The following is an 18818-nucleotide window of genomic DNA, read 5'->3' on the forward strand; positions in this document are numbered from 1 at the left end:
TCATGAAGCTGTGGTTGCCACGGCATTGGAATTTTGGTTGTGACGAAAAGAGCCAACATTGCCGCCAAGGCGGACATTTTGCTTGTTCGCAAGTGCTAGCTCAAGCTCTTCGGGGTCCGCTTGCAAGACCGCGGACAGCACCCTCCTTCATTTGTAAGCCGTGTTGCCGCTACGGACTGTGCATATGTGGAGTCTTCGGTGTTCTTGTTTGGGACACCCATCAGAATTGGCTGTTCACTCCAGGGGTCGTCCCGCACGATCAAAGCTATCAATCTTGCGGTATTGTGTACGTAGTATGGCTCATACTCAATCATATTAGGTTCGGGCCCTCCTTACGTCTCCATGGAAGTCTCTGCAACCAGGGTACAGGCTCAGGGAGCATTCGTCATTGCCACAAGCTAGCGAAGGAAGAAGCCCCTAATCCCGCGGCATCGAAAGAGCTTCATCTGCGGGCTAACGATGGCGGCAGGCGGCACAAATCACAGCCCAACGGACCAAACCCACCACTAGAAGGCTGTATCCAGGCTCCCACCTACCGGCGGCAGAGCGGGAATGGATGCTAGCAGGGCCGGAACCCTTCTATTGGTTATTCTTCATATCCGCAATTTCTAGAACCTGCCTTCTTGGTGTCTGTGACGCTAGCATCACAGTGGCTGCGCCCTGGAGTGTTATCAGAGAAACCGAGATTCAGGAGACTGCAGGACTCCGTTGCGCACCGCAGCCCTGTCGGCCGCTTCCTTGCACCCGAGCCAGCGATGGAGTACGGATAGACGGTTCACGAGCGAGGCGGCGGCATTGTACCGCGTAAGCGGGAGTCACATCGCCAATCTCCTGGACCGAACGGTGTCCGACGCGGCATGTAACGCCAAGCCGTACAAACACGCTCACGCCATATTCGTCAAAGATACGAGGACGCCTGCAAATTAGCCTCAGGTAAGGTTACACTCAATACCGTAAACAACCAACAACTTTGAGACAATACTTGATAAGCTCGGATTCGACATCGCACTTCTTGCCAGTGACACGGCCAGCTTCTTCGACTCATCTCCGGCCAATCAAGGTCCCTTGTTCTCCAGGCTGGCATGACGCCCACAAACGTATAGTGCAACGATTTCCCTTACGGATACTCGCTAATTATCACGGATACAGGCCACCAAAGGATTCATCTATGACAGCAGGCGCTTTGTCTGGAGGAGGGCAGCGTGAATCTAAGAGTACAATCAATACGAGTTATGCAAACCTCGAAAGCAAGCTAGGCTTGAGAGGAAGCCTGCTTCAGGTAGGTGGAGTCGAAACGATAGACCATTGATTTGCCTTGCAGCCAAATAACTCGAGAGATTATCGATTGGGTCCTTCAGAGAAGCGGATATCTCTCCACAAACACCAATGCCGAAGTCTGCCGTCTAATTGGTCAACTTGAGGTGGTTTTCAACCTCAGGCCAGGACTTCCAAGCGAAAGGGGGAGACGACAGTTGCTTGACGAGTGCAGAATATTGCTGAGAGACGAGAGAAGTAAGTTGCTACAATTGTGAAAGACTAAAGAGCAATTCTTGCGTAACTTTGGAACCTCCAAGATGCGCCACCATCGGTGGTCTACGGATGTTACCACATCATATTTTCTCCTTTTGTCAGCGCAACTTGAACTTTTGCTCCTTCCTGTCGCCTATTTGCCACTGAATCTTGCGCTATTCCATACATAAAGCCGTTGAAATAAGCATCTCTAACCTTGCGGTAACCCTCATCACTCCCTTCTTATTAATATCCCTATTATAGGGTAGTTAGTTCGAACCGTAGGTTAATAAAGAGATTAATTAAACTATATAAATTTTGATATAGTATATAAAAAAGAGGTTCTAATTATAAGTTAAATTAGTTACGATAATTATAAATAGGGCCCCTAATTAGCCCCTATATAGTTAACTATATACTATAATTAAATTAAATTTCTAATTTAATACTAACTTTCTCTTTTTTTTATTAATTTACTTATTATAATTAGAAATATAATTTAACCTCGGGCCCGTTTATTAAGTTATCTCCTTTTCCCCCTTTTTTTTTACTCTTTTTATATAACTTATCTTTTTATTTATATATTAACTTTTCTATTACTTATAAATTACTCTAACCCCTTATTAAGTACTACTTTTATAAAAGTATTAGCGAGATTATTATTATTATTAATTTAATAAATCTTAAGGATCTTATGCTTTTTATACGATTACCTAAAGGTTATAATATTAATTATAAACCTCTTTTTTTTTATTATTCTTAATTTAACGAAGTATTTATATAATAAATAAAAATCGGTATAAATAATTATTAAAATTAGTAAAAAGTTAAGTTTATTAATAATCCTCCTTAACGTTATTAAAATTGTATAAGTAAAGTTAATATTATTAACTATATTATAAACTTTTAATACTAATATACTTCTTATTATTTACTTATTTTTAATTAATAAATAATAAATTATATTACTATATATAATAAATTCGCTCTTATTTATACTCTAATTAACTAAAATAATAATATATCCTAATTACGAAATAAGGTCGTCGTTATTCGTAAATAACTTATTAATAAAAACGTAGAGCTTATTAATAGCGAGGTTAATTAGGTAATAAACGAGGCCTCGATCGAGATTCGTCTATTACTACTTAAGTTACTTATTAAGTATTTTAACGTCTTATTTATTTAAATTTATAGCTTATACTACTCTAATATAGTTAAAAATTATTTTAGGCTAATATATATTTATAATATATACCCCTTATATAAACTTAGCTTTATATTACTTTTTAATATTAATTATATTCGGGTTAATAAGGGTAATTTTCTTATTTTACCCCTTTTATTAAAAAAATAACGGTTTCCTTTTTAATTATAAAAATCTTATTATTAAACGCTAATAAGTTATTTATTATAAGGACCTTTTTTAGCTTAGTTACTAAGCCCGCTTTTTAAAGCTCTTTATCCTCTTTTTTTATAAAATTAATATTAAATAAGCCTAATATATCGTTAGTTTATATTTTAATAATTCTAAATTATTTACCTTCGTATTTAGAAATTAATAAGTACGGGTCGTACGTCAATATAACTATTAATAATTAGTTAGTATAAAAATTATAATAAGTAGCTTATTAATAAGTACCCGATTTTATAAATTTATATAATAGTTTAAGTACTTTAATAATCGTATTTTTAAGTACTTATTAACTATTTCTTTTAATAAGTAAGCTAGGATTTTCTTTATAAGCCCTATAGCTAATTAAGTATAAGCTTAAATAATATTATAGTTCTAAATCTTATATCCCTTTTTTAGTAGTAATATTATTAATACTATTATTAATTATTAATTATAGTATTATATTATAAGTAATTAAGTAAGTAGCGTCGCTTTTTTAATATTACTATACCCCTAAATTATATACTTAAATTTCTTATATAGTTAGGGTATTCCTTTTTTTTTTAATTTTATATACTATTTATAATTTAAATATATAGAGACTTTTATATTTCTCGGGGTTATAAAAGATAAATCGATAGACCCCTCGATCGTATAGAATATTTATTTTAATAAGATCTAATCCCTTATATAGCTTTTTAATAATTATAATAATACCTTCCTTACGTAATTTAATTACTAGCTCAAAATTAGCCTTCTTTTTTATTATATAAAAAGTATTAAATACCTCGTTATTAATAATAAATTACTATGTTAATACTTATTATTATAATCTTCCGTACTATCTCGCTAATAATATTAATACCCTTTTAATAATTTCCTCTCCCTCGTTATTTATTAATATTACTACGACGATTTTATTAAAAATAATTTCTTATACCTCTATTTTAAGTTATACTATTTCTTTTAGCTCTTTTTCTTTTTATAAATTAAAAATTATTTTAATAAGATCTATATAATATAATTTAATTATTATAATTAATACTTTAAATAGCTAATTACGATCTTTCGTAACTACGTAAAACCGCTCGTTAATAAAAATTAATTTATATAACCTAGCCTATTACTAAATAATTTCGTACTAAACTCGTATATTTAAATTTAAAAATATATTTAAATTAGCCCCTATATTAGGCCTATTATATATAATAATTACCTTATTAACTTATTTTTTTATACTTACCTCGCGTAGTACTTATATTACTTTTTTAACTACTTAGGCTCGTTAGCTTATATTTAGTAATAGTAATAAAGTTAAAATCGTTCTTAAATATATTTTAAATATTAATAATATTAATATAAGCCTATTAAACCTTATAATATTATTATAGTACTTAAGTACTATTTAAAAATATTCGTTATTAATAAAATCGGGATTTTCCTTTTTAATAATTCTAAATACCTTTTTTAGTTATTAATATACCTTTTTTACTTTTTTAATAATATAGTACGCTTTTATAAGTATAACTTTTAACTATATACTATAAACTGTCGTATTTTCTTTAAATTTTATTAATTTAAAACTCGTATTAATATCGGTTCTAATACTATTTAGCGGTCCTTAGTATATATCGATTTAATATTTTTATAAGGCTACTTATATTATTTTTATTTATAAATCCTAAAGAAATTACCCTACTTAAAATAATATAACCTTATTAATTATATATAAGACCGGTCGACTATTTAAATATAAAATATTAATAACGATTTCCTAATTAAAATTAAGCTTATTATATAATTTAAATTTAAATTTAAATTTACGTAAGCTCTATATATTTATTTAACATTAGTAACATACTTTTATTAATTACTCTAGTACCCCTATTTTAATATTATTATTATTTAATTATTTTAAAAAGCTATATAGCCTTATAATTAATAAGTACCCGAATTTTTAGTATAATTATCTAAGCTTATTTTTTATTAAGTAATTAATCGACTTCGTATTATTAATAAGCCTTATAAACGCATACCCTTATTATTGTTTAACTATTTTAAAATACTTATTACTAAAGATTCTATTCCTCGTATTATTAAAAATAATACTTAGTTAATTTATATTTTTTAAGTATAAGAAAAATAGGGTATTAATAGGTAAAATATAAAAAATTATTATTTTAAAGTACGTTTCTATTTTTACTATATTTAAAGTAACGATTTTCTTACCTAGGCCGAAACTAATTTTTATAATACCCGCTATTAATATATTAAGTATTATTAACGCGATTTTTTATAGTACTTAGAATTACCCCTTTCTTTTTATTAACTATTATAATACCTTAGTATTTAGGATAATACTATAGAAATTATTTAAGCCGTACTTTTTATTTATATAAAATACTTATATAAGCTTAGTACTCGAGTAATCTAAATAATATAAAAAGGACCCTTTTAACTACTTTTAGAATTACTTAGTACTATCTTTTTTTTTTAATATTAATAAAAATAGTATCTTTTCCTTAAGTATTAAAAAAATAGAATTCTATATTATTAAATTCGTCCTTTTATTTACCTCCGTATTTATTATTTAAAAAACCTTCCCTTATTATTTATAAATAAAAACCTATTTATTAAAAGTTTTTATTACTTTTTATTTATTTAGCTTTATATATCCTCTAAAAACTAACGGGGTAAAAAAAGAGTAGTTAATATTATTAATTTCGTTATAATCTAATTCGTTAGTATAGGGGGTAAAATCTTTTTTATTTTCTAAATTTCTTATAAGGGGCGAATACTCTAAGCTACTATTTTAATTACTATTACTAAGTTCCGTACCCCTAGATCTATTTTTATATATAATAAAGAATTAACTAAATTAATAAGGGCTAGTTTTACTATTTATTACCCTTAACTTTTTATACTATTTATATAATTTAGTACGCTCTTTTTTAGAATAATTACTTAACTAATATTTATCCTTTTTATAAATAAAATATTACTTTTTTTATTATTTTATTTATAAATTAAATTTTTACCTATTTAATAAGTCTAGGCCTCCTAATTAGTAATTATTATACCTAATCTCTTTTCTTTTTTTATTATATATCCGGTCGATTTAATATTATTAATAAGGGCCGTCGTACGCTTAAAAGTAGGTTTAGTATAGTATTTTTGCTTTAATATTAAAACTAAATCTTAGCTTTAAATAGAGCGTTTCGTAGTTTTTAAGTACTTAGTATGAGGTTATTTTTATTTTTAATATATACTAAATTATAATATAAAAATATTTAACTTTTCGCTCGTTAGTCCCCTTATTTAATTAGGTTTTTACTAACTTATTAATTTAATTAATAAGCTTTTTAAAAAGTTTTATTCGTAATTTACCCTCTATTATCCTAGTTATAAATATAAAAAAAATTATTTATAACTTAAATAAGAACTTTAAATTCTTATTATAAATTTTAAAATAACTTCGGATTATATTAATAATATTAAAAAAGTCGTTCTAATTAAGATTACGTACTGCTTTATAATAATAATTAGAGGCTTTACTTATAAGTATAATATTAATTACTAAATAATATTAATATTCTCTAATCCTAACTTTTTTATAATAATCGTAAAATATTGTTAAAGTTTTTTATAAAACCTCGTACTTCTTTTTAAAATATAATTTCTTTTTTAAAAAGATTTTTTTAAAATTTATAAATTACTTCGTATTTATTATTATATTTTTAATATTTATATACGATCCCTACGTTATTACGTAATATTAATAACTTCGGGTCGTTTACTTCTTTTTTTATTAACTAATTAATATTAAATTTCGTATTAATAGCGGCGACGAGTTATAAATCGAAATAAGTAAAATTATTAATTATTATACTTTTAATATTATATTTTACCTTTATATATCCTTTTATAATACTAGATTATTATTAATAATTATAAAAAAAAATCTAAATCGTTTACTTTTTTTTTAAATTTGTTAAAATAATTATACGCTCTATTAACCTATACTTAGTTCTATAATACGAATTCCTTTTTTATAATCGTTGCTACTAAAATTTTATATAGTTTTTATAATTATAATTATATTAATAATACTCCTCGCTTATAAAAGAATTTATTAATTATTTTTATAATTCCTAAGCTTACGCTTATAAACTATTTATTTAGTTAGTAACTAAGGTCGTTTACGATTTTATAAAATAAAGGTTACCCCTATAGCCCCTTTTTTTTATAAACCTTAGTTAAATAGATTAATACTACGTTAATTTACTTATTATTAAGCTAATTTATAATCCTATATATTTATATCCTTTAATAATCTAAGTTAATATTTACCTATTTATAAAGGATTAGGATTTTATTTAAGATCGGGTTTTTTTTTTTCTTTTTTACCCTAACTTATTAAAGGTCGTACTCTAGCTTATATTTATATTAATAATTACTAATATATTTAATTTTAATAAGGATATATTTAATTTGTATATTAGTTATAATAAATCCGTACTTTTACTACTTAACGAATTTATTAAAATCTAAATAATTCCTATTTCTTCTTATTATTTTGCTATTACTCTTATTTTTACTATTTTTAATAATTATTACTACCTTTTTAAATTACTAGCTATTATACTTATTAAAATCTTCTTTTTTATTTAATATAAAAAAATAAGTTTTAATAGTTCCTTTTTTAATAATAATAATAAACGTTTATATTATTATAAAAAAATATAATAATTAATTTTGGGATCTTTATTAATTATTGATTTTTATTATTCTATATATCTTTAACTTCCTAAGCCTCGTACTCTCTATAATTTCTAAATTATTTCTTTTCTTAACTTACTTTTTTTAAAATAGTATTTTAAAAAAATAGTTAAAAATAAATACTAAGTAGCTCGTAAAAAAGCTAGATAAGTAGTTAAGAACTAAATAAGTTATTAAATACGGTTAATAAAATTAGGCCCTCTTTTTTATAAAATCGAGGATTTAAAAAACTTATTAAAAATACTTATTATTTCGTTACTTATATTAAATAGGGCTAATTACTTTAAAAATCTTCTTTTAATTACTTCTTAGTACTTTATTTTATATTTTTTAAATAGTCTTTTTTATAACTTAATTATTATTAAGTAATTATTATTTATTAATAATTCTTTTTATTATTTAGTTAATTTCTTAAAATTAATAATTTCGTATTAAGAGCTAATATAAAAAAAAAACTCTTTAGTAACTCTCTAAAAATTCTTTTCTTTTCCCCTTAGATCCTCGTTTTCTTAGCCTTTTTTTAAATTAATAATAACTATAGTAAGAAGTTATAAAACTATTTTAAAATAGCTACTTTTTTTTTAAGTTAATTTCCGAGATCCGTAATATTCTTAACTTAATATTATTAAGACCTTTAAATCCCTTCCTCTTTTATAAAACTATCCCTTATATTATATTTTTAAATAATACCTAAAGGATAGTTAAAAGAGCTACGAGGAGGTTATTTAAATTACGGGCTTATAATTATATTTATAAGATCCTTATAATAATAAACTTTTCTATATATTATAAATCTCTTAATTTTATAACTCTTATAAAGTTACTTTTATTATTAAATAAAAATATTTACGTTTAGAGATCCTTTTTTTTAAGTACGTAATACTTTTTTATATTATATTATTAAGCTCGTTCGTTATATTAATTAGTTAAGTAAGTAGTTACTATATAAGTATTTTTTTTTACTAATTTAACTAATTAATTTCTAATTATAGGCCGGTTATAAAAAAGTTATTTAATAAAAAAGCTATTTAAAGTAATAATAAAAGACTAGTTACTTAAGTAGTTCCGTTAATTAATATAATTTAACATAGTAAATATTAACCTCTCGTAAATAATAAAGGGCTATAATTACTTAATTCCGTATAGTATTCGAAAATTACCTCTTTTTTTATTTATTTTTATAAAGTTAATTAATACGAATTTCTTATCCCGTACGGTATTAAAAAGTCGTCTTTTTTACGTAGCGAGATACCTTACTAATTTATAATAATAAAATTTAATTACTAATTAGTATTAATATTCTTATTATAAAATAGTTAGTTCGCCCCCTAACGGAGCAATCCGCCGGGGCCGTATTATATATTACGTATTAGGGAAAACTAGGTATATTACGCTCTATACCTAACTACTAATTAAAATAGTAGTTAACTAACTCGACTATTATCTCCTTTTTATTAATAGCTCCTAACCTTCTACCGCTTATTTATAGGGCAAGCTTTATTTACTTTAACGCGCATAGGACCTCTTAGTACTAGCCCGCATAAGTAGCTAGGTCTAGTATAATCTATTTTTTTATATAAGTATTATTGTTACCTAGGGGGTCCTATAGGAGCTATTTAAGGCGCTGGCTTATTACCCTAACCCTATATACCTCTAGCCCGTTTATCGTAGCTATTATAACTAAGCTAGCGTTAATATACTAGATCCTAGTATCCGTACTAACCTAGCTATCTATAGCGCTTATAATATTACCTAGCTAAATTCCGTACCCCCAGAAGGTACTTTGCCACTTCTTAGGCGTACCTACGTTAGCTACGATAGCTATAGTATCGAGCTGGCCGAAGAGGGCGCTTAGCCCGAGAGGGGTAGACTTGTTAACGGGCATCTTTAGAGTAGGTCCTCGTCGAGGTAGTATTTTAACTGGCTAACCTCTTAACTAGTTATTTAACTAGCTATCCAGGTAGTGGTTTATATATTAATGGGTTTGTTTGGTGGATTTGTTTAGTAGATTTATTTAGTAGATTTATTTAGTGGATTTGTTTAGTAGATTTATTTAGTTTAAATAGAGAGTAGCTTTGGGCGATATTAAAAGCGATAAGAATAAAAAGAATCTCTGCGAGCTCTAAAGAGTAGTAGATATTAGCCTATTTAGCCCTTTCTCTAGAAACCTCTACGTTATTATTAAAGTTTAGAACCTCTGTAGTTAAGGGCCGCCTCTGACTATTATAGCTAACTATTACGGCCGACTATTATAACTAACTATTATAGCTAACCTCTACTATTAACCTTTTTAGCTAGTGCTACTATATAAAAAGTAGCTTACTTATCCTAAATTAAATAGTAGTTTTCGTATCGAAATTACTATATTACGTTAAGCGCGTACTTAAAATATATTACGCGTATTATATAGTTAAAAAGTATACTATATTATATAATTTCCCTTAAAAGCGTAATCCCGTTAAGGTCGATTTTTTATACTTATAAAGCCGGAAAAAAAACTACTATATAAAATAGTTAGTTCGAACTATAAGTTAATAAAAAAATTAATTAAATTATATAAATTTCTATATAATATATAAAAAAGAGGTTCTAATTATAAGTTAGGCTAGTTATAATAATCGTAAATAGGGCCCCTAATTAGCCCCTGCGTAGTTAGCTATATGCCGTAGTTGGATTAGACTTCTAATCCGATACTTCTAGACAGATAATAATAGGGGTAGAGCAACCAAATAGCACAACGGCATCACCAACAGCCATGTAGCCTGAATCTATCCCGAGGGGACCCTCGCTTGTGACGTAGTAGCAACGTCCTCTTATATGGTCTCCAAAGTGTTATTGGATAAATTATCGTCGATTCTGTGGTCCGATCGTTGTTGTAGCGTCGACGTATTTCTTAAGTTCTTGGTCAAGAGGGAGCTTAGGCAGACGTTCACGCAGCAACGACGTAAAGACATGGTTGGAAGCCGTCGCCCACTCCTCGGGGCTTTTCACCTCTGGTAGTTTGAAAAGAGCACAGCCCTTATGAGGCCACCTTGAGGTGGCTTTAGTATATAGCATCTATTAAGATAAAGAATGAGAGATTGAGAGGCGGGCTTTTATGAAGGAAAAACCATTCAAATAGACTTTTCTAAGATATAACAGCATCTAAGTTTTCAATTTAAGTAATAAATGAGAACCATTTTCCTAATGAAGTTTAGAACATTTCTTCTAACTTCAAAAAGTCTTTAAGGGTTTTTAGTTTTACCGAGTCAACAAAAACGCTGTGTTTAGTAGGTCAAGAAATTTGTTGCTTCAAGGTGATTCGAACCGACCTTCGATTGATGAGCTGGTATCTCCAAAAACAAATAGTACAATAGCGTTAGATAATCTAGGAAGTGCACTGGGTGCAGCGCTCTTGGCCACGCGGGAACTGGGTTTTTGTAAGACTGTCCTACCAAAAGCTATGAAAAGGGTATATAGATTGCAATGTTCCTCTCATAGAGTTGATCGGTCTTCTACAGTCGGCCTGTGCTCGTCAGAAGGGGACAACATCAGTCATTGGTAGTAGGAGATACTGCCACAGGGAAGCAAACGCGAAGAGATTAGATAGACGAAGTAGACGTCTTGGAATAACGATATGGAGGCAGAGTATAAGTTTATTCATGACTAGTGAGAACTGGTGCTTGCTCAGGAGAAACCCGCAATATGACCTCTCTGTAACATCGTAGCCTGCCAACAGTGGGAACGATCACTAATGCAGGGCATGCCGAATAAAAGTGTGATCAAATTCACTGCATAGCCCACCAAAAGCACTTAGAAGCGGCACTGCGGCCATGTCTGCAGATTCAACTGATCAAGGCGACCCGCGCTGGTGTTATCATCCTGTCACCAAGGCTGTTTGTGAACCAAACTCCAACTGCAGTCTTTTGCGCTATGAACACTGGCTGATATTCTAGGCTATTGCTTGACTCTCGACTTCTATCTCAGATCAGCTGGCTCAGGTTAAGAGACCGGCTTCGCGGTAGATGAAGGTTCTGGTAATCCAAAGTCCGGATCGATATCAGCCTCCGTTGGGTCAGTCTCACATTCGCCACTCTCTACCGGCACGTTGGTGTATAGAGCGTCGCTGTACGCGGCATCAAGCGTGCCCTGGAAATTTGCATCGTTGAATGGGACCTGCGTGTGCTCGTATTGGATTCCGTTTAGCTGTTGCTGTGCAAGCTGAGGGAGACGATGCCAGTCGATAAGTGGGTTACTCAAAGCGCCCGCTGCGCCCTCTCGAGAGGGCACAAGAGGCACTCCGCTGTCATATGCTACGATAGGGTTGGTTGCTGAACCACCATCGTTCAACTTGACAAAGATGGTATCGCTGTCTTTGTGTGTGACATCAAAGCTGTTCTGGGGGTTCTTAGAGTATGCAACACCAAGAGACTTGAAGTTGTAGATCAGATCGGGGCATCCGTCGACGCGAAGCCATACGACGGCAGTGATCCAGTGGTGTTTATGCTGCTGCTCTTTACCCATAACCTTGGGCAAGTACCAGCTGTAGATCACACCCCATCTCCCGTGAGACTTTCCAACTCTGGCGTAAACTTGACCGCTCTGCCCAAAATCACGACAATCGCCGCCCGCCTTGCCAGTTGGTCTTAAGCCAGCACTAAAAAAAAAAGTAACTATATTAGCTTTGATACCGGGATCGACTTCTCGTCTAAAAGGTTCACGTACCCAGCGTTACCATTGGCGTCGACTGCAGGGTACGGGATGCATCCTGAGTACGAATGAAGCAGCGGTCTGAAGGTAGTCTCGATCTCTCCGGTAAGATCATAGCCAGGGATTTCCTCCAAGGCGACTATTTTGTTGTGGTCCAACCATTTATCTTCGACTGCCACATCACCACCGCGCCTCCAATGACTTGGCGGTGGTTGAGAGGGCGTTGCGTTGGCGATGCCGAGTAAGGATAGAACAAGGAAAGAAGTCAAAAGTGCCATGGCGGACCCGGGCTATGATGAGTTCTTTGGATAGACGGTGTTACTCCGATGAAGGTAGTCTCCAAGTGGAAATACTATGATATTTATTCAAGCCAGAAGAAGTGCATGACCTGAGGCTGGAAGTTCTATAGACGAACAAGCTCCAGAGGCATCGGACATGAGCGATACGAAAGTCCATATTAAGCAATCAAACTATACTATGGTCTGATGGGTAAGTTTAATTCCTGGCCGTGCATTTGCGGGCAGCAGTCTACCTGCCCGAGGGTTTGTGCAACAGTACTTTGACCTGGAAATGCCAAGCGTAAGAACAGCCGAATAAATCAGCTTTAGCAGGTTGAGTACACAGCGGCAATATCCGCACCTATATGTCAGAGACCCACAGAGGACTGGCAAGCAACTAACCCTATCTAATTGAGTTTGCTACAGGTGCGAGAACAAATCCGCAATCATGTATCCTTTCGTTCAGTCTTTCTCGTATCGCGCGAGGCTCACAAGCGTCTACAAAGAAGTCAGTGACATTCTAAGCTATTGGCATGGAGCCGGATGAAAATGATAAAAGGGGCATTGCAGCCTCCTGGCCTCTCGACTCCATCAGATAGTTTTACTCGTGTCCTGGGTTTTATGCACCCCGCTATCGGTCGCTTTTTTACCATATTTCTCGATTGGATATCCTTCTTTAGGTATACTTGCAATCGATCTAAGCTAAGATGAAGTTTCTACACATTCTTTCCTATTGCGTTATCGCGTCAGGCCTCGCCGTACCGAACACTGCGCCCGAAGCGGAGGTCTCCGTCCGCAATCCGGCTCAGACAGTCGCTACACGCACCGACACCTTCAGCTCAGCCGGCATTTTCTCTCGAGACCAAAGTAAAGCTTGGAGGGAAGCAGAGAAGCTCGTAGGGAGCCCACTTGAGCACGGCAAAGTGTATTATTTCATGTCCTGCAACCCGGCGTATCGCAATCATTATCACACGCGGGATGCCTACTTGAAGTATGTCATAGATCAAACCGACTGCGTTCACGTTGGGCTAGTCATTGGAAAGACCTCCAAGTGGTTCAAGAAGTTTGAAGCCGAGTACCTGCACGTGAGAGTCGATGAGGACAACAACCCGGACGAATGGTACCAATCTCGACATGACTGGGATGGCCCTATCATTGATCAACGGTTAAAGATGCTGGCAACCGCATGGACGCAGACTGGAATTGCCTGCAATATTACAGACATCTAGTCTCTCTTATTTGAGAGTAGATTTCTCATTGAATACATATGCAAGTCGAGAAAGCGGACAACGGCCGTTCTATAGCATTCAATGATGCAATGACACTTGTTCAGAGATCCAGGTCTATTAGTCCTAATTCTCCCAATCTTTCATCGCCTGCTCAAAACGCGGCAATCACTCTTCCCTGGCCCTCACAAAATTACTCTTCCCTTTCCTTTCCTTAGTCGAATATCCATTATCTCGATAAACATACCCTCCACGTCAGGGTATCGATTTCGGCGCCATTTATTTCCAGCAAATTGCCATCGGACACAATTCTGGCCCTCTGGCCTCAAGATGCCGTAAACTTCGGGCTGAGGTTCATGGGGCCGATAGCCTTTGTGCCGGGATTGTGTGAACAGTCAGGGACCCAGGAAGGAAGGCCAGCGTTTGCGTACAGTGGGTAAAGAATAGAGTCGCATATGGCATCCAAATATTCCGTTGTCGCTGCATAAGTTGACTTTACAGTCATGTTGTAATCGGCTCTGATGTCGTTTCGTAGCATTTCAGAGAGCAGTCCCAAAGTTCCAAAACCTTGATCCTTTGGATCAGTCGCCCCTTTGTTACTGCATGCTCTCATCACTTCCAACAAAGAGTACTCGCCAAAAATGAACCCAGTAAGGGGTCGACTCTTAAGAAGACTCGAAGGGCCATGGCTTGCTAGGATTGCCGCGTACATTAGGTGAAGTGATTCTATGAAAGACCTGTTTAGGTCTCTCATTGTTCAGTACCAGACAGTAGCGGTTCAAAACCTTCTTATTGCTTCGGAAAACACTGGCAGCGTCCGTATAAGTTTTCCATGGAAGAACAACGCAGCCGCAGTGAACCACAACCTCGCGCGCATTGAATACCTCTTGAACAACACACACTTTATTCTAATAATCCCTCTCAAAGAGAGAGATGGCAACGCGAACTTCAGCCTTCCTCTTGCCCGATGAATCAAGTGACGTGAAGTCTCTGACATCTGGTTTCCGAGCAACCTCTCTTGAAACCCTTGTGGCAGTGCCACTCTCATCTGCTTCAGGTCCCAGCCAGATGGCGACAGACTTGGCCGAGCTGTAGATTCTGGTCATGAGCTGAATTCTCTGCATCTTCTCTACAGAGTTTTGTTGGTCAATGCTGAGTACGTTCACCCATACGAGGACTGCGTCTTTCTGTTGTCGAAATGCCCTCATAGCGCCACGAAGGCTGAAGAAACACAAATTTCTTTGCCATCGAGTTCTAAACGTTTGGTGTCTCCCGGATCGCCCCCAGGCGTAAGATATAGTAACGAAGTTGGTGGGCTTGTTATGGATCCGTGCAATATTTCGAGCTTTATTGTGGAGGTCCTTGCCGGGAGAACTCTGATCAAACGAAACTTGTCTCTGCCGAGTTATCTATAATGATAGACTTTGTTGCCGAAGCCCCGACATGCGCTAGTAGAGCGCGGCTGCGTAACCAAGGGTTTGTTCGTTACAAGGCCAAATGCAACGTTGTTCCGATGCATAGGCCCCTTGTTCTGGAGAGAGCGTGCTTCTGCAAATGGGCTACTGTAGCCAGACTCCACAGCTGTGGAATGATGCTTCTGTCTTTGAGATCTCACTTGTATGACAGGTGACGACGGTTGGGGTGTGGTCCTTTTTTTCTGCCGTAGTTCGTTGTCGGAATGGTAGCCCCGGGCTGGGCGAGGAACTGAAAGATACCGGAAGTCATCTTCATAAGAACCTTTGATACTCCTGTCTGCCATGTTCGCAGGCTATTGCGATTGCTATTCTACGATGATAACGAGTTGCGCAAGAAGACAAGCTTTGGAAACAGGGAAAGAAACCCAACGTCGCAAAGGAGGGGATCCAAGTTGTGAGTGAAGCTGAGGATATGCAAAGGCCAAATGAAAGGAGTGGGTGAGAAGCAGGCTCAATGGATTTATTCGAGTTTGACATGCGGGCCACTTGGATCTCACTGTTGACACCACTTGCCCACAAAATGTCGGTACTAGTAGCATTTACCAACTTCCACAGTGTGTGACAATATTTCCGCTGGTATCCACCAAGCAAAACAGACGCCAAGCTTTGTAAACCTAGTCGTGGAATTATACGCAAGGCCGGATGTGACAAGAAGTCCAGGCGCCTGCTTTGTTGATTAGTAACGTGGAGTTTTCAATTCTAGCACACACTTCGAATCCAAGACTGAACATTCCATCAACCAGAGTTTGTGGTAGAGACATCTTACTCACGGTAAATAAATGGTACATAGAGAATCAATTGGAAATCTATCCACGTATCTTTAAGTTTCCCAACATCTTTCCGTAACATGAAATTAAGAGACTACTGATTGAGACAGATACCAATCCACGTTGATCCTCAGGAGCCGTAATCCAAACAATTAGGCCGTCCCCCATCTACTTTGGTCGGTGGCTTGAGCTGTTGTAGAGTAAAAAGGGTTTCATTAACAACTGACAACGTATGATTGATGGGGGACCTCGGCCATAAGTTCTTGGAAGTTCTTGTAGACTTTCATCTACAAGTCCTTGTAATCATCATCGTAAGAACCAAGGAACAGGTTGGTGGCCGCCTTGCCAGCAATTTGCTGGGTAGCCTTCTCGATGTCGAAGAGCTGGACATCCTCAAGCTTGAGGCTGAGACGAGAGTCGATTCCGTAGACAACATTGGCGAGGAAGTTGTAGATAACACCGGAAGCGGTCTTGTAAGTGAAGGAAACCTCAGCAGAGACGCGGTTGATGGTTGATTCGAAAAAGTTCTTCTTGAACTCGTAGCTGCGCATGGAAGCGGTGGAGCCAGGGGTACCGCCAACCAAGGGGTTGAGGTGGAACGTAGTGACTCGGTTGGTGCTATCGACAACGGCCTCGAGAATGAACTTGATGGCGCCGTTGAAGATGACGTTGCCGCCCTTTAGGGTGATCGTGAAGAGATTCTTGCGCTTGGAGGGAGGAAGCTGGCGAACGGCCAGCTCGGTGTTGGGAACAGCTTCCTCGTCCGAGTCGCTTCGCTCAAGGATCTCAATGGCAGTCTCATCGGAGGTGGCACGGCTGAGAAGCTCGTCAGAAGACGAGGGGCCGGAGAGATCACGCGTTTCGACAACGAAGTCACGCTCAGCCAAGTCGACGGTTTGGAGCTCGGTGGGAAGAGCCATGGCCATGGACGCCAAGGCCACGGCGGTGAGAATTGATGCAGAGAAGCGCATGTTGAAAGATTGTAAAATGGTCAGATTCAAATGATTGTGTGTTCAAGGAGTGAGAGACTGTGGTGATGAGGTTAGAGAAGATGACTCTTGGCAGGCGAAAGAGGCTCCCTTTTAAGGCCAGAATCCGCTCGGCGACAACTTCAAGAGAACTCGCTCAACTCACAATCATGAAGCTTCTCCTACGCGAAGCCGTGAGAAGTTCCAAACAGGCCGCGGCATTCTCACTCCGTCGGCGCCAATGGAATGAAGTTCGAAAGCATCCCGGTGTAAGTTCGCATTCATAAATCTAGGTTTGTTATTCATAGAGTTGGCCTTCCCTAAAACGTGCGAAGCATTTAGGCAATTCAGTGTGTCTCTAACTGTACAACTCGTATGCACAGGTCAACTTTCAGTCTTTGCCTTAGAAAAAACCCTACGTGGTGAGACGAAGGATTACCAACTACGCTAGATAGAGCTTAAACCAGCATCCCTCAAGGTTCGGCTGGGCCGAGATAACCAACACAAACAGTATAGCTCATTTTAGGATTCAATGAAGTTGAAAGTAGGCGGCAACTGCTCAACAGTCATACAAAAATATCCCGTCGGGGTTCAGATTCCCTTTTACCAGCCTAAAGGAGGAAGGCGGCCGAAATTGCATAGTGCATTGGAGTCAAAAGTCCCCTTCAACAACATTCACTTAGCCTGTTCGTGTTCATTTAATATGTTTTCATAATCGGTTGACTCTTGTACTTGAATTCTTGCTAATAAAGTCCTCAATGAAGTTTCCTTCGTCGTTCTCGTTTGTCAACCTGTTCCAGGGCCGATGCTATGCCAAAAGAGGATTGAACGAGGCAATCTAGAAGGCCGAGATGAGGCGAAAGAAACTTACAGAAGGACCGCTAAACCACGAACTAACCTGCGAGCTCAATTGTGCGTATTGCGCCATGATTAGTCTGCCTATTCTCTGGACAGCCTCGGTCCGACTTCGTCGAGAGCTTACAGAACTTGAGTATAAATCTCAAGATTACACCCTCAAAAGTGCATGTACACTCAGGTCTTCATTAGAACACTCCCAAACTATCACAGGACAACCTCAGTCAAACTACTGTCACTCTTTACAATCTTTGTCCTTTGCAACTTAGATATCACCACCCCAAATTCCAACAGTACGTACTAAGTATGCCTTGGCTACATCTTCAAACCACGAGTCTAACATCTTTTCAGTGCAGTTCAGCTCTCTCACATTCGCTGCCCTCCTCTGCGCAGCTTCAGGCGCTCTGGCCCAGAACCAGCCAAGGGACAAGTACAAGTGCTATGTGCCTTTCGATACCTGCGACAAGCCCATCCCCGCAGAGCTGAAGGCATCGATGGCCAAGGAATTCGGTACCCGCAGCCAATGCAGAACTACAGAAGTCGTCTACTACGGCGCCCCCGACGCCGCGATTGAGGGCGTCTACTGCGAGCCCGGCCCGGTTTGTGCCATGGGCGGAATGTTCAGCTACAGCGTCGGTCGCGTTTCTACCGCGTGCCACGCCAAGTGCGAGATCTGGGGCTAGACAGACATGAGCAACTATGATGTTCCAAAAATGAGGTTCACTCTGTGGTGGAGAGATAGCTAGCTAGATTAGCGGATATAGCCCGAATATGATGTTGGCCTCACTTTCCTTTCCAGGCTGTGTAGAAATCGTGAGGCACTTTACATAATGACTTCATACTTTGAATGTTCGTTGGCGACCGATCGTAGATCTC

General features: G+C 36.1%; 9 protein-coding genes across 9 annotated transcripts; 3 read left to right on the forward strand and 6 right to left on the reverse strand.

The window, feature by feature from the left end:
* Nucleotides 1-184: 184 nt before the first annotated feature.
* Nucleotides 185-319, forward strand: CTAM01_01571 (uncharacterized protein; the record flags this gene model as incomplete). Its single annotated transcript, XM_060517613.1, has 1 exon — nt 185-319. One exon carries the CDS (start codon nt 185-187, stop codon nt 317-319), a length of 135 nt encoding a protein of 44 aa, XP_060388074.1.
* A 4699-nt stretch (nt 320-5018) lies between these two features.
* CTAM01_01572 (uncharacterized protein) lies at nt 5019-5177 on the reverse strand (the record flags this gene model as incomplete). The annotated part of the gene is made up of 1 exon (XM_060517614.1): nt 5019-5177. A coding segment is annotated over one exon (159 nt), but the record flags the coding sequence as incomplete, so codon positions are not given.
* Nucleotides 5178-8177: 3000 nt separating this feature from the next.
* Nucleotides 8178-9569, reverse strand: CTAM01_01573 (uncharacterized protein; the record flags this gene model as incomplete). The annotated part of the gene is made up of 2 exons (XM_060517615.1): nt 8178-8198; nt 9492-9569. The coding sequence occupies 2 exons, from the start codon at nt 9567-9569 to the stop codon at nt 8178-8180; spliced, it is 99 nt and encodes a 32-aa protein (XP_060388076.1).
* A 2096-nt stretch (nt 9570-11665) lies between these two features.
* Nucleotides 11666-12651, reverse strand: CTAM01_01574 (necrosis inducing protein; the record flags this gene model as incomplete). Its single annotated transcript, XM_060517616.1, has 2 exons — nt 11666-12320; nt 12389-12651. The coding sequence occupies 2 exons, from the start codon at nt 12649-12651 to the stop codon at nt 11666-11668; spliced, it is 918 nt and encodes a 305-aa protein (XP_060388077.1).
* A 707-nt stretch (nt 12652-13358) lies between these two features.
* CTAM01_01575 (uncharacterized protein) lies at nt 13359-13880 on the forward strand (the record flags this gene model as incomplete). Its single annotated transcript, XM_060517617.1, has 1 exon — nt 13359-13880. One exon carries the CDS (start codon nt 13359-13361, stop codon nt 13878-13880), a length of 522 nt encoding a protein of 173 aa, XP_060388078.1.
* Nucleotides 13881-14785: 905 nt separating this feature from the next.
* On the reverse strand, nt 14786-15085 carry CTAM01_01576 (uncharacterized protein; the record flags this gene model as incomplete). Its single annotated transcript, XM_060517618.1, has 1 exon — nt 14786-15085. The coding sequence occupies one exon, from the start codon at nt 15083-15085 to the stop codon at nt 14786-14788; it is 300 nt and encodes a 99-aa protein (XP_060388079.1).
* Nucleotides 15086-15282: 197 nt separating this feature from the next.
* CTAM01_01577 (uncharacterized protein) lies at nt 15283-15636 on the reverse strand (the record flags this gene model as incomplete). Its single annotated transcript, XM_060517619.1, has 1 exon — nt 15283-15636. The coding sequence occupies one exon, from the start codon at nt 15634-15636 to the stop codon at nt 15283-15285; it is 354 nt and encodes a 117-aa protein (XP_060388080.1).
* Nucleotides 15637-16406: 770 nt separating this feature from the next.
* On the reverse strand, nt 16407-17090 carry CTAM01_01578 (uncharacterized protein; the record flags this gene model as incomplete). The annotated part of the gene is made up of 1 exon (XM_060517620.1): nt 16407-17090. The coding sequence occupies one exon, from the start codon at nt 17088-17090 to the stop codon at nt 16407-16409; it is 684 nt and encodes a 227-aa protein (XP_060388081.1).
* Nucleotides 17091-18111: 1021 nt separating this feature from the next.
* CTAM01_01579 (uncharacterized protein) lies at nt 18112-18625 on the forward strand (the record flags this gene model as incomplete). Its single annotated transcript, XM_060517621.1, has 2 exons — nt 18112-18235; nt 18294-18625. The coding sequence occupies 2 exons, from the start codon at nt 18112-18114 to the stop codon at nt 18623-18625; spliced, it is 456 nt and encodes a 151-aa protein (XP_060388082.1).
* Nucleotides 18626-18818: the final 193 nt, after the last annotated feature.

The sequence above is a fragment of the Colletotrichum tamarilloi genome, assembly GCF_030869305.1.
Source record: "Colletotrichum tamarilloi strain Tom-12 chromosome Unknown Scaffold_3.1, whole genome shotgun sequence".
Classification (NCBI taxonomy): Eukaryota; Fungi; Ascomycota; class Sordariomycetes; order Glomerellales; family Glomerellaceae; genus Colletotrichum; species Colletotrichum tamarilloi.